Source organism: Montipora capricornis, chromosome 7 (genome assembly GCF_036669925.1).
Source record: "Montipora capricornis isolate CH-2021 chromosome 7, ASM3666992v2, whole genome shotgun sequence".
NCBI classification, from domain to species: Eukaryota; Metazoa; Cnidaria; class Anthozoa; order Scleractinia; family Acroporidae; genus Montipora; species Montipora capricornis.
The window spans coordinates 19,842,203-19,857,202 of record NC_090889.1 but is presented as its reverse complement, the minus strand read 5'-3'; the positions used below and the strand labels follow the sequence as shown (position 1 = coordinate 19,857,202).

The 15,000-nt window shown below is 42.0% G+C and overlaps 1 protein-coding gene and 1 pseudogene across 5 annotated transcripts in view; one reads left to right on the top strand and one right to left on the bottom strand.

Annotated features, from left to right (window-relative positions):
• The window catches only part of LOC138056384 (tetratricopeptide repeat protein 28-like), a 22,105-nt gene that overhangs the window by 6,760 nt on the left and 345 nt on the right, over nt 1–15,000 (top strand). For all 5 annotated transcript variants that reach the window (XM_068902172.1, XM_068902170.1, XM_068902169.1 and 2 more), the window contains 3 exons: nt 9,034–9,111; nt 9,810–9,877; nt 10,886–15,000. The exon at nt 10,886–15,000 is cut by the window's right edge and continues 345 nt beyond it. In XM_068902172.1, the coding sequence (XP_068758273.1) occupies nt 9,034–9,111; nt 9,810–9,877; nt 10,886–14,215 (3,476 nt within the window). In that variant the 3' untranslated portion in view covers nt 14,216–15,000. The remainder of the gene's footprint in view (nt 1–9,033; nt 9,112–9,809; nt 9,878–10,885) is intronic.
• On the bottom strand, nt 3,279–8,952 carry LOC138056386 (zinc finger protein 862-like; annotated as a pseudogene).

Sequence of the window (15,000 nt, the reverse complement as noted above, 5' to 3'; positions counted from 1 at the left end):
ATTACGTCACCAATCAACTAGAGGTTTTCTCGCGAAAAGTATTAAAGTTCCCTTGGCGCTGAGATAGCTCTGTTTGGGTTGGATTTTAAAATAGTGAGCGTGCTGAATCTCTCAACAGAGGCGGTCTGTAAAAAAAATTACTTGGAAAAGGGTTGACCAAGTATGGGAAATAGAGGCTCCCCTTGAATTCCTGATTTAAGCGGTTGTCTACATTTTCGTAACATAGGAATTCAGTGCCATTCGTTCTGCTGTGATGGAATGGGTAGATGGAAAGATGGAGTTAGATTTATGTACCGCACAGTCTCTCTGTGGTGAGATCGGACTTCAGCCTGTAAAGGCGCCTCTGGCAGCCGTTATCAGTCCATATTTGATCTCACCCACCCACCCAACCCATGCATGAGTGTGAAAGAAGTAGAGACCACAACACCAGGGGTCTGCCACCCACTCGTCACTCGTCACGTACAGTATGTGAGTTCTTTAACGTCCCGCGTTCCTGATTAACCAGAAGGGTCGTGAGACGGGGCATAAAATATCCCCCACAAATACCAACCTAATCTCGTACCCAGATTTCCCACGGTCACTCACATTTCCAGCGACAGAGTGAGACCTGGGTACGAGATTAAGACCAACCTACGTGAATTATTTTGAAAGGGAGCCACTGTATCATTCCGCTGGACCACCACAAATCTGGTTTATGTATATGTGGATGATACCTTTACCATGTTTCACGAATCTGACATAGAGGAAAACACACAGCATTTCATTTAAACGCCGGAGACTACCGTGGAAACGGAAAACAAGGGAGAGCTATACACTTCTTCGATGCGTGTGTTAAAACCAAGGAAGATGAATTCAAAAGATCACTATTTGTAGAAAACCCGCTCAAATTGATATATATTTGAATTTTTGTTCCAGTTATTATTTGGATCACAAACGATCAGTGGTAACAATTCTTTTTCACCAAAGACGAGAATACAATACAATACAATACAAACAATACATACTTAATTGACCGCTCCCCATAGGGGCTTTTCAGGGCCAACGAAACACAATCAACGAAACAACAGAACACAACAACTACAACTGTTAAGAATCCCAACTGGCCGAAGGCAAACCAGTTGGCTATTTACAAGTGCAGCTGGGAAGTTGAGCCAGGGACTACCAGGAACAAATTAAACGAGTGGTCAGAGCGGGTCTTGAACCCGGGATCTCCGGATCTCCCTAACCACTGGGCCACACTGCCTACATATTTCAAATGAAACACCTATAATCTGCCCTTTAGAACACAACAACTGAAACCGTGGTTGTTTTAAGATTTCTCTTAGACCATAAGAGCCCATCAAATGGAGTCTGTCTACACTTATTCCTTGACTCAACCCTTTCCCGAGTATATTTACTTTTTAGATAGAACGGTGAAAAAAAAAACGCGAAAAAAAAATTCCAGCGTGATGCTGATGTTTGTTGGGTTATATGATGTAAAACAATAGCACTGTCATCGCTCTGTTTTGATCGGGCTTTTTAACCTCGAAACTTTCGTGATAGGCGTTCTATTAATAAGGAGCTTAAGCAACGACGAGTCGACGACGGCGACGGCAACGGCAACGGCAACGGCAACGGCAACGGCAACGAGAACATCATCTCAAAATACAAATTCGCTTCGTGACTATTTAATTTGTTTTTAATTTGACAACGGTTTGGTAGTTCCTCAAAAACAACACTCGCCTAAACGGCACTTAATTTAGGGGAGAAAATGAAACTTTATGTTCAAGTTAAGGACGTTCGCGCCCATTGCTACTGCGCATTTTTTCGCGCTTGTCACGCACACGTCATTCATCGCAGACCACAAAGGTAAACGCGATGCTGAAGGCGCAAACATTTTCCACAAGGATGGAACGTGAAAGCGTGTGGCATCATGGGATAGCTGTGGACCCAGGTCTTCTCGGAAATGTCACTCAATGACGTGTCAGTGCGAATATACCTTCGCAGCGATTTTACTCTCTTGAATGCATGGTGACCCCTATTTTTCTTTCCGTAGATCACTTCCTTTTCTGATTTTGTCCATTTTAACAAAAAACAAAAAAAATCTTTGCGTGAGAAGTTACAAATATTTCGCCTTTTGTACACTCGTTCGACCGACGTTTTCTTTCTGAGACTAATATGTATCGTTTTTCAAGGTCTATTTCACCTCAGAAAAATACATCAGCTGCAAGGGTTAATTTAGTTATATTATTTATGTTGAATTGAGTACGTTTACCTGATCTAAATTTCACTAATGTAGCTTTTTTATTACTCACATTTGTAAGCTAAGATTCGTCTTAAAATAACGCAATCTTCTAAAAGTGCACCTCATGATCTCGAAAACGAGCACGGTGACCCCCCATTTTTTTTGCTTTTTTGGCAAAAGTAGATCATTACCTTTCTGCGTGGCAAGTTTAAAAACAATCTGTACGTGGGAACATTTTAAACGCGAACGTCCTTAAGTGCTGACGTTCTTGATATCACCTCAAATATGGCTATTTCACGTTGTTGTTTTGCACACGACAGAAAGGAAATGGACAAAAGTGAAAAACGCACGTGTAGAGCGTGCAAAGCTATGGTTTTTGCCCACTAAACAGGGCTCGAAAAATATTTGAATTCCACCTTGCCCGTTGGGCAAGTAACCCCTAAGTTTTGCTTGCCCGGGGCACTTCCCCGCTTGCCCAAGTTTTCAAAGTCATTAATAATTCATGAACCCAAGAATTGATTTTAATGTAATAAAACCATCCTCTTAGTGCTGATCACTTTCATGCTTACACCATTACAACTATTGTAATACTCCCACAACTTTTAACCTCGTCATTCCGCTTTTTATGAAGTTGTACGGTTTGTAATAATTAACATGGATAAACACTGTTATAATCACATTGAAGTAGTGTGTGTCCTTCATTGTTAGATACTCTATCACGATTATCATCTTTCCCAATACAATGTCTCGGAGCTTTTTTGATTGACTGCTTTCATACGCCTTGACACCCTTATGCTTTTGTTCAATAATTCTCTATAACCTTGAAGACCCTTGGCGTTTTACGAAAAGGCCTACTTTGAATCGGCTTACAGTTATAAATTAAACAAAGTAAAAAACTCAACAAGTATACAATCTTTTGAACAAGAGCATATGTATTATGGCACAATGAAGTCATTATGTGACCTGTTACACTAATAACAATTTCATATAGTCATAGTCACTTTGCATGCTAATGATGGTTAAAGGTGTACGTGTCTCTTGGTTTTTGCTCTACTCATCCAGCGTTGAATTGCGGGAGTAGGACAAAAGTTGGTCACATTGAGATTTGAAGATCGGACTCTCATTAAGGCCGTCAAGGTATCTTGATTCATCAATGTGCGCATTGAATTCTTCAACTGATTCATGGTCGAGAATCCACGCTCACACTTTGCTGTGCTCGGTGACAGAGTGATAAGAAGATCAATCAGAACAAGGCAATCTTTAACATCATCGGGTGGTGACATTAGTATATTGGAGAAGACATCTAGGGTCTTGTGCATCTTCTGCCTTGCAAGTCGTTGACGTAGAATGGGCCATTGCTCGATGATCCTTTGCTTCTCATCATCTGAGAAGAAATGGTGAAAGTAATCTACCAGAGAACGGACTTCTTTATTGCCATAGGTAGCAAGGTCTGCTTGATCTTGAGGCATCTCCTTAGGATCAAAGACTGTGAAGTAACTGTACGGCTCTTCACGAAGGCTTGAGAACCGCTGGTTGATGTAGGCTATCACTTCTGCGATAAAAGAAGGAAAGCCATCCTCCACCGTAGTGCCTGGTTTTGACAGCTTCAATTCGTGGTTGTTTTTGACTCCACTCTTGAGTACCCCAGTTTGCCCATTGTACCTCTTCTCAAAAGCTTGATACTTAGGACCCCTTTGAAGCTTCAAAACATCCAGCTGAGAAATACCTGCCTCCAGGTGCACAAGGAGATCGGTTATACAGAACTCGTCTCTCTGGAAGGACTTGCTTAAGTCTGACAACACTTTCATTACGTCAAGCAGAAAGTACAGGAATTTCACAAACTTCTCGCTCTGCAGATTCTGAAGAATTCCTTTGGCCTTTGCTCCGTCATCTCCCTTGGTCTGTGATTTATGTTGCAGATGTGTGACGGTTGTCAAGAAGTGCCTTTCTAAAGCGTTAATGGCCCTAAACCGGCTGGCTACCCACCTTGTCTTCTGTAATCCACTGTAGTAAACATGATCTTGGTCGAGAATAGCTGCAATTTCATTAACTTCACGGCGACGTTTTGGAGAGTAGAAGTAGAATTTAAATACTGACTTTACAGTTTCTTCAAATATGGCCAAATAGGGCGTTTGCTTTATTGCATCTAGCACAGCCAACTCCAGATTGTGTGCTACACAGTGTATGATGCAAACTGGATGCTGGGCTATATCTTGAAGCTGTTTTGCAACACCACTTTTCTTCCCCATCATAACACTAGCTCCATCAAAGTTACAGCAGGCCAATTTTTTCTTCAAGACAGTTTCATCTATACTTAAAGTTTGAAGACCTTTCAGAATAGCAGCAGTAACCCCAGGGGCATCAGCAGATGTAACAGGAACAAGGTCTGCAAAGTGAGTGGAGGGACGCCCGTTGGATCCTGTACAGCGAACATAAACCGACTCCTGCTCGGTAATACTCTTGTCAGTCGAGCCATCTGCCAAAACACACAAGAATCTAGCATTTTCAATTTCCTCCTGGGATCGCTCCTTCTCGACAGCTGCTATGCTTTCCACAAAGTCCCTGCATGCCTTATCGTTCTTGTACTGGGTTCCAAAATCAAGACCATTCTTTTCCTGCAAATCGCAAAGTCCTTTGAACTTGATGAAGGCTAAGTTCTCATTGGCAATATAGAAGGCAGTATTAAACAGCTTGTGCAATCTGGCTTCCGTTTCTTGATCACGTTTACTTAAAGCAGCTTTAAATAGTTTGGGGAGTGGCTCATCAGCTTTTCCTTGATCCATTTGACTTCTGTTGACACACTTGAGGTGGTTTGCTGATCCATTGTGGGACTTCAGAGTTTCAAGTCTGTACTTGCCAATGCCACCAGTACCTCTGTAAAGGGGGCTTGTAATGTCTGCCAGTTTTGGATATTTTCGGCAAACCATGCAATACATAACATCATTAGAAGCATCATGTTCAAGCCAGGGATACGTTTCCTTCCAATGCCCTTTGAACTCTCTTTTCCTCTTTTTTTCGGAATTCTTTTCTGTGGTTCTTTCTGTATTTTCTTCTTTCGGAAGAGTTCTTTCAGGTAGGCTTTTAGACGGGTCACCATTCAGGGGTTGGCTTTTGCTGGGTGTGGCTGTTGAGAGGTTGCTTTTTACAAAGGACTGTTCGTCACAATTTCCGAACTTGGGTTCTGTTGAACTTCCCATTGGTTCTTGACAAGGCTTTTTACGCACTGAGCCACAGAAAAAAACACTAATGTTTCTTTTGGGCTTTTTCTTCAGTTCATCCTTGTGATGTTTCTTGTTATCTGATGATGATGTACTCGCTTTTGAATTGGCTGAGCATGATCGGCGTTCGACAAGGGGAATAAAGTGATTAGGCTGATACCAACCCGCTGGGTGAGTGTTAGGGCTCCCTTCCCTTGACCAAAGCATAACTGCTGGATCGGCATGGAAAGAACATTCCCGGGGGATGATTTCGTCATGGAAAAATGGCCTTGTTTTTGAGCAATCTTTGGGAAATGCTGACAAAATTGTTCTTCCTATCACGTTTGTAAGTGCCATCAGGTGTACCATAACACTCCACTTGGATACTCTACAGCCTGTTGCTGCTTCCCTTTTAATAGCATCTTCTCTGCATTTTGTGCTTTCCCACATCTTCATTCCAGTGTCAGAGAGGCACAGTGTAAACATGATATCTTCTGGAACATCAGCAGAGGGTGATTTCATACCAGAGAGAAATTTTGGATGCCTAGCGTAGTAAGATGCGTGTAAAAACAGCTCGATTGCAGTAAGAAGCCTTAACAACAAATGGAGATCTTCGTTCCCAACCAGTATCAGGGAAGCAGAGCGATAGAGGCAGTTACCATCACCCGATGTTTTTATGGCGTCAAATTCAACTTTCCCAATTTTCGAACGTGATACAAAGATGTCATCAGAAATTAAATTTTGTCCCACAGCATCTTTCGCCAGTGCCTCCCAGTTGAAGAAACAAAGTTTGCGCAGTTGTCGTTGTTCGTTCGTGTACTTATTTCCTAGTTCTAGTATTACACGCTGGGTGTCTTCAACATTATAAAGCCTCGACTCAATTCGTTCAATTAGACGAAGATCGTGTTCGACTCCATTAACGTTAAACTGCATTTTCTGTAGCTCTACAAAATCATGGTCAAGGGAAGCGCGAGAAATTAATAATAAATCGCTTTCCCACCTCAGTTTTGACACATGCAGAATATCTTGAAAAGCCGGCGAGAGCACATTTTTTCACTTTTGTGAATGAAAATAGTTTCAATCGAGGGAAAACGTCTTCGTTTGAAAGAAACACTATTGTAAGTCATCTTCCAGGAACTCTGAAAGTATTTTGGTGACTTACTTATCCATTTCTTTTTAATAATATAACACTTTTTATTTAGTGCAGAGGCGCCCAACTTGCATGTTTCGCTGAGAACAGAGATTTACCTGGCTCTTAGTATCAAAAAAGCTGGCTTCGTTTTCGCGGTAGAAATATGCAACTTCTCAGTTTTCGCGTACAATTTCTACAGTTTTAATTAATATATCGCTGTTGAGTTAAGTTTTGTACAGAGGAACCGAAATATTCTCGCAGAAAATTGCTAGAATTAAGAAATAAACACGGCGGTTTTCGTTCCCAACGCGGCGGCTATTTTTATCCTGGAAAGAAATTTGATCAGGGAAGATTTTGATCACCTGCTAGGCAACCACTTCCAAGCCGAGAGCGCGCATCACGCAATCAACAAAACAACGCTATAAATTGTAATTTTCGTCAAACTTCATCTAAACAGTTGATTACCCTTGGGCCTAAAGCTTATTAATACCTTTTCTTCTCAAAATCGTTATCAAAAATTTAGTCAGTGAACGGCTTGCCTGGGTCCTTGCCCGTTGGGCAAGGAAGGAGTGAAAGTTACTTGCCCGAAAGGAAAATCTACTTGTCCCGGACGACCGGACGGGGGTTTTTTCGAGCCCTGCTAAATATGCAGATTTGTGACGTACTTGTTGCCGTCGCCGTTGTCGCTGCTTAAGAGGGCTTTAGATTCTACGACGAGGACGAGAACGAGTACGAGTTTTGATTGCCCGTTTATAGCGAAAATACTAAGGAAATTTATAACCCGTACGCTTAATCTTACTCTTTGTTAGCAGTATAGGTTGCTCAGTTATTCTTATTGCTGGTAACTTAGCCTTTTTGCTCATCAAAAAATGCCAAAATTGCTACCGTGTTGTTGACTTGTTTTGATTCGACGACATTTTTGCAAAATCTCGTACTAAAATGACGATGACATCACGTTTTTCCCGCCAAAATGACGCTGGTTTGCGCGCGCTCACTGTTGGTCTGTGAGAAAATCTTGTACTCGTAGTCGTTCTCGTACTAGAATCTAAAGCTCTCTTTAAGCTCCCTATCAACGGCAACGACAAGGGCAACGAGAACGTCATCTCAAAATACAGCTGTTCAGGAAAGGATGTTCAAAAGAAGCTTAAGAGCGTTTGCGACAATGCCGAAAAGTAGAATGGGGGTCATTCAATAAAATAAATTCAACTTGTAGTGAGCGCGCAGAATTTATGAAAGAGTTCTTAGGATATAGCGCTGATGAGGTGGCAGTACGCACAGGCTTATGTTAAGCTCTGTCTCGCGAGATAAACTAAGAATAAAGCCAGGATCCGAGCCAGGATTCGAGCCAGGATCCGAGCTAGGATCCGAGCCAGGATCCGAGCCAGGATTCGAGCCAGGATCCGAGCTAGGATCCGAACCAGGATTCGAGACCTAACCGAGACCTAACCGAGACCTAACCTAACCTAACCGAGACCTACCCTAACCCTAACTAGAACTAACTAGACTAGAACCAACCTAAATAGACCTAACCTAACCGATTCGAGACCTAACCTAACCGAGAGATTCGAGAATAAATAGCGGAGAAAGCTCATCTTAGCTCGAATCCTGGCTGGAATCCTGGCTCGGATCCTAGCTCGAATCCTGGCTCGGATCTTAGCTCGAATCCTGGCTCGAAGTTTAGGTATCCTCCTGTCTCGCTATCACGCTACCAAAACACGTCCAATAACAAAAGGGTTCATTAGCAAAAACGATGGCTCTGCACGTGCGCCACGATTTTTGGTACATTTCTCCGACTTTCTCTGCATAACATGACATAAAGTAAGTAAGGTTAAAATTGTCAGAATCATGCTTTCTCTGTGAATCCTATCCCTTTGTTCCTAATTCATGGCCTTGATCATTTGACTAAATTTTGAAACTCAGTCATATCTCAATGTCAGTAACATAGCGTGAGCATGTATTTCTAGGTGACGTTTTCGATAGCATTGCTGTCAGATATTCGTTGACTCAAACTGAAAGTTTACCACAATGTCTTTCGGCATTGCCGCGTACGCTTTTATGCTTCTTCAGTTGAACAACCTTTCTCGAAACAGCTGTATAAATTCGCGTTATTTTAATCGCTTCGTGACTATTCAGCCTTTTTAATATGACAAGGGTGTGGCAGTTCCTCAAAAATGACATTCGTCGGAACGGCGCTTAATTTACGTGGAGAAAATGAAACTTTACCCTCAAGTGCTGACGTTCTTCATAAAACCTCGAATATGGCTATTTCACGTTGTTTTTTGCACACGACAGAAAGGAAATGGACAAAAGTAAAAAACGCACGTGCAGGGCGTGCAAAGCTATTGTTTTGCTCACTAAATATGCAAATTTGTGACGTTCTCGTTGCCGTCGCCGTGTGATTACTTTTCTTCTCGTGGACAGGACAATTCTTGTTTTTATCCATCAAAATAGCTATTTCACGAATTCTCTCCGTTTTCCAGAAAATTATCATGATACAATAAGCGATGCGAAAGCAGCACTGCACTTGAGGCCTAACTACATAAAGGCAATAGAAAGAGGTATGGTACATTAATTAATATAAGGGCTTTACTTCTCCATTAACCGAATTTCTAGGAAACATCCCAGCTATAGTTGGCAGAACGCCGGATTTACAAGCTCCAGAATATTTAAGAACTTTCTTGAGCTCCATAGAACTTGATGAATACTTCATGCATTTCCATGGAGGTTTCATAAAATCTCATGTAGCTGTTCAAAGTAACATCCATAAAATTTCTGGTCTTGCTCCAGGACTGCTCCATTCCTCGACATTCATAGTGACTAGATACCGCATAATTCGTAAAGCTGTCTATGCATACAGTTGCAAGAAACTGAATGGAATTCTGCGATTTTTCAATAATCTACAAAGGAGAGGTTTTCAAAACTTCGACACACTGCTGGGAGTTGGTTGGAAAATGGCCTTCATGGACTGACTGCATGGACTTTTATGATGTAGATACTCACGACATTAAATTTTGTAGAACTCCGTGAACCAGCCTGGTGGTCTGTCGAACCACATGAAGGTTCAAGGTCAAACATTTTCCAAGGAAGTTCATAAAGTTTTCAACATTCTCGAAATCTCAAGCAACTTTGGCTTCATTCGAAGATTGAAGCTGCCTTCATGCCCGGTATCCTTCCCGAGTTTTAGACAGTTGTAAGGAAATCTCATTGAATAGTGTCTGTGTAGCTCATTTATGATTGGTTCTGTCCTTTGTTTTAGGATCAAGTGCATGTATGAAGCTTGGTATGCATAAAGAAGTGGTAACGTGGTGTGACAAAGGCTTAGCAGTATCCTTTCATATCATAGATAAAGCAGTTAAAATGCAGGGGGAAAAACCTCACTGATGAGTGGATCTGGAACTTACGTATAGTACGAGAGTTAAGGAATATATAATTCAAATTATGTGTAAATGCTATGGATAGTGTACATAAAGAATTGAATTGAATTGAATACCAGGAAAGATCGAGGGAAAGGAACGTTGCCAATCCCGCCGATGAGCGCCCATGATTTTCTTTATGACTAAGGTGGCTTATTTCTTTTCACATCTTTTGAAAAATCTGAAGTACTCAGTAGAAAAATTGCCTTATATCAGGGGCACCCAACGATAATTATAGGTTGCCAAATAGCTGACTAAAACATCACCTAAAAGTTCCGCAAACAGGGAAAAGTAGTCCCTTACGTTTTCGGAAGGGATATTTTTTCAATTTTTAGCACTTAAAAAGGTCACCTAGCAGTTTCTGATTATGAGCAAATGCTTTGCTGGGAAGTTCTTAGAGGGCCAGGTTCAGCTAGCAATTTCTGAAATGAAGATATCATTCCCTAAAATTAATTTTCTGACTTTTCAATTTTCAGCCAAGATTTCCGAAGAGATCAAATTCTTCTAGATGATAAAAACACCTCTTACTTTTCTTGTTGGATGCCTTTGTTATATTTTGAGCTAACTCGACACTTACGAATATGAAGGGTAGGTTTCCACAGGAAGGGCTAGCAAATGCGAAAAGTTAACCATGGAAACTAAACCATGGGCCATCTTCGGGACCTATAACACTGACTTTGCAGCAGAATAGATTATACTCACCACTTGTAACCCTTAGGGGTGGGAGTGTGGGACACAGGCAAAACAAGCTCCAATGCTGAGCAGTAGCAAACCACGGGGAGAATAAAGCAATAACACATGCTCAGTAAGCATCACACACTGACCATCAATTGTATTGTGGTGTGGTCCGCAATTTTGTTGGGATGACACCCCAAGGTTATTACAGTTGAAAAGTGTTATTTTATTTGACTCCAAGAAGTTGATCAAGAATAACAAAAAGTTGTTGGATTTAAGGAGTAAAGCAATTGAAGCAAGTGGAAATGTAAAGGTAATTATTTTGGAAGACAAGGGCTTAGAAGAACTGTATGAACCGCTCTTAGAAGTTGCGGTAAACACTGGAAACAAACCCCTCCAGCGAATATTGTATGCTGAAGTAGGGCATAGGAGCCGAAGAACCGGAAGCGTGAAAAAGGCTATTCGTTTTTACAAACTCGCCCTCGAAATAGCAAAAGAACTGAACTACCGTAGTGGAGAGGGTCGTGCTTATAGCTATCTTGGCAATGCTGAATTCGACCTGGGAAATTTTAAGAAAGGCCTCTTCTATCACGAACTTCATCTTAATATAGCCAAGGAACTACGAGATCGCAAGCAAGAGGGAAGTGCCTACGGAAATCTTGGGCATGGTTATCATGAGCTGGGTGATCCCAAACGGGCAATCTTCTATCAAGAACTGAGTCTTGAAATTTTTAAAGAACTAGGCGACAGGGATGGAGAGGGAGCAGCGTATTGTAACCTTGGAAACTATTGTATCCTTTTAGGTGATTTTGAAAAGGCCATTGGTTATCACAAAAGCCAATTGACTATCGCGAAAGAAGTGGGAAATAAGATTGCAGAAGGCAACGTGTATGGCAATCTTGGGGTTGATTATCTTCGTCTCGGTGACGTTGACAAGGCCATTCACAACCATGAACTTTTTCTTAAATTTCAAAAAGAGATGGGAGACAGGAATGGCGAAGCAAAAGCGTACAATTTTCTTGGTGCGGATTATCTAAGTCGTTGCGATTTTGAAAAAGCAGTGTACTATCATTTGATGTGTTTAGACATTTGTAAGCAGGTGGAAAACAAGGCAGAAGAAGGACGTGTTTGTGGCAATCTTGGCACCAGTTATCAAAATTTGGGAGACTATAAAAAGGCTCTTTACTATCATCAATTGCACCTTGAACTGGCAAAGGAGACCGGAAGCAAGAGAGAACAAGGACTAGCCAGCGGTAATATAGGAACAGTATATTTGAGTGTTGGAGATTTCAAGAAAGCCATCTCTTATCACGAACTTTGCCTAGCAATAAGCAAGGAAGTGTGTGACAAAGTTGCTGAGGGATACGCGTACAATTTACTGGGCTGTGATTATCTGAGTCTTGGTGACATAGAAAAAGCAATCCCATACCAAAGGCTTTCGCTGGCCATTTGCCAACAGGTGGGCAACAGGAATGGAGTGGGAGCCGCTTATTCAGGTCTCGGAAACAGTTTTAAAAACCTTGGTGATATTAAAGATGCTATTCAAAATCATGAAAGCTCTTTGCAAATCTTCAAAGAAATTGGTGACCGTTTTAATGAAGGGTGTGCATACGGCAATCTTGGAAATGCTTACCAGAGTCTCGGTGATTTCAAAACAGCCATTCGGTATCATAAATTACAAGTTGATTTCGCCAAAGAAGTAGGCAACAAGCCTCAAGAAGGAATGGGTTATCTTAACCTTGGCAATGATTATCATAAGTTTAGTAATCACAAGGAAGCTATCCATTATCATGAACTCAGTTTGAAGGTTGCCAAAGAACTGGGTAATACACCAGCAGTTGGAATGGCGTATGGAAATCTCGGAAACGATTACGATAGTCTTGGAGATTTTACAAGAGCCCTTGAGTGCCATAAAATGCACCTAGAAATCGCCGAAAAACTGGGTGAGAGAGCTCAAGTGGCAAGTGCCTGCGGTAATCTAGGCAATGCTTTTAGAGGGCTTCAAGATTTCCAAAACGCAGTGTATTTTTATAAACAACATCTGGAAGTTGCAAAGGAGGTAAAAGACATCGTCGGTGAAGTAATGGCTAACAACAATCTTGGTTGCATTTATGAAACACAAGAATGTTGTACGGACTCGGTGGCTTTCTACGAGTCAAGTGTGAGGCTTGTTAACGATGTTAGAGCTCGCCTTCACCTTAAGGATGAGTGGAAAATAAATCTGCGTCATATGTACCAAAGTTGTTACACAAGGCTGTGGTGTGTTTTACTGAAGCTAGACAAGGTGACAGAGGCTTTGTCGGCTGCTGAGCAAGGTCGAACGCAAGCATTGAAAGATCTTATGGAATACAACTATGGGCTTGAACCATCAGACGACGAGTCATTCACACCGGAAGACAGTGTCGTCGAAGATTTAAGTTACCTCCCGTCAAATACAGTATTTGTCGCAATGACCAACAGTAACGTTGTTTCTTGGCTTATTCGAGAGGGGAAGGTTGTTGATTTCAGTTTTGAGAGAACTGGCGACTTCGACTCCACAACTTTCTTTCGTTCTTTACTACAGAATGCTTTCGATCGAATTGGCGTAACATCTAGAAAAGGGACAAAGTGCGAGGATCGGTCACTGGATGAAGAGAAGGATGACGAGATAGGAAATGAGAGGTCTTCCCAGACGCACTGTCGTCCAGAACACCTCAAGTCAAACGCTTTGAGATCACTGTATGACATCATCATTGCTCCATTCGAGGATTCGATTGATGGAGATGAACTTGCTGTTGTTCCAGAAGGTCTGTTATGGTTGGCGCCTTACGCCGCGTTGATGGACAAAAATTCAAAATACCTGAGTGAATCGCTGAGAATCCGAGTCATTCCATCTTTAACAAGTTTGAAGATGATCGCCAATTGTCCAGCAGATTATCATTGCAAGAATGGAGCCTTGTTAGTGGGAGATCCGTGGGTGCAAGAAATTGTCATTCCTGGAGAGAAAATACTTGAGCAGTTGCCTTGTGCCAAGGAAGAAGTGGAGATGATTGGACGAATACTCGACACTAAACCCCTGACGGGAAGAGAAGCGACAAAAAACGAGGTATTGAGGCGACTTTCCTCGGTTGCACTGGTACACATTGCAGCTCATGGCCGCATGGAAACAGGAGAAATTGCGTTGTCCCCAAACCCCTTACGAAAGACACAGCTACCGGAAAAGGACGATTATCTTCTGACGATTACAGATGTGTTGAACGCTAAGCTTCGAGCAAGGATTGTCGTCCTCAGTTGCTGTCACAGCGGTCGTGGTGAGATCAAGGCTGAGGGTGTCGTTGGTATTGCACGGGCCTTTTTGGGCGCTGGTGCTCGCTCTGTTCTGGTGTCACTTTGGGCGATAGATGACAAAGCGACTCTGGAGTTTATGAAGAGTTTCTACCAGCAGTTGGCTAGAGGCAAAAGCGCCAGTGAAGCTCTCAGCAAAGCTATTAAATCCATGAGGGAATCTGACGAGTTAAATAAACTGGAATACTGGGCACCTTTTTTACTTATTGGCGACGATATTACACTGGGAATTGGGGAAGGACACGACTAGTTTTTGGAAAATGTGACTAAGATGTAGAATAGACTCATAGCTACAGGGCAATCGTCTTTGGTGAAATCAAAACAGATAACAAATACGCCCGGGATGACCGATCGCTCCCTTAATGCAACAGACCTTAAAGCCGCTGCCACTGACGACAAATTGTTGCTATGACACTCAGTCTCTTGCGCAGCTAACGTTTTGCAGCCTTTCTTTTGCAACAATAGCAGTCGAAGCGGGAAGGTCTCCGCACGTCATCAACAGAGTGAAAAGCGAACGTTAGTTTACCTCAACTCCGATTACTTCCGATAAAGTCAAGGATCCTGACTAATAAAGCAACTGTCTGGCACTTGCACCTGCTTATTAATCTATTGGTGTTTAAGAACACTTTCTTGTCGCCATTTGTAAAGAGCTAAGATTGTTGCATTTCGTGAGGTATTTGGATGACACATTGGCCTATACCCGGCCATTACCGTGCAGTGCCCGAAAAACACACTTACGGTACCACGATTTCGGATTGCCGTGCCAGATTTTTGTGCTAGTGTAAAGCGGATAGCAACCATACTGATGATACAGTAACAGCTGACTGTAGGAAAGCTTTTGAAACTGGTGATAAAAGATTTCCTGTTTTTAGGCCGCTATATGAAAGCTTGAAGACTACAAATATGATAGAAATTCGTATCATTGGTTCAAGGATTACCATTAAACGGTTATCGTTTTAAAAGGACAAATAACCCCTGAAATCTGTTACGGCGTGTTTCACGTGACACTGGTTTCAGTGTTAGGTCCTCTACTTT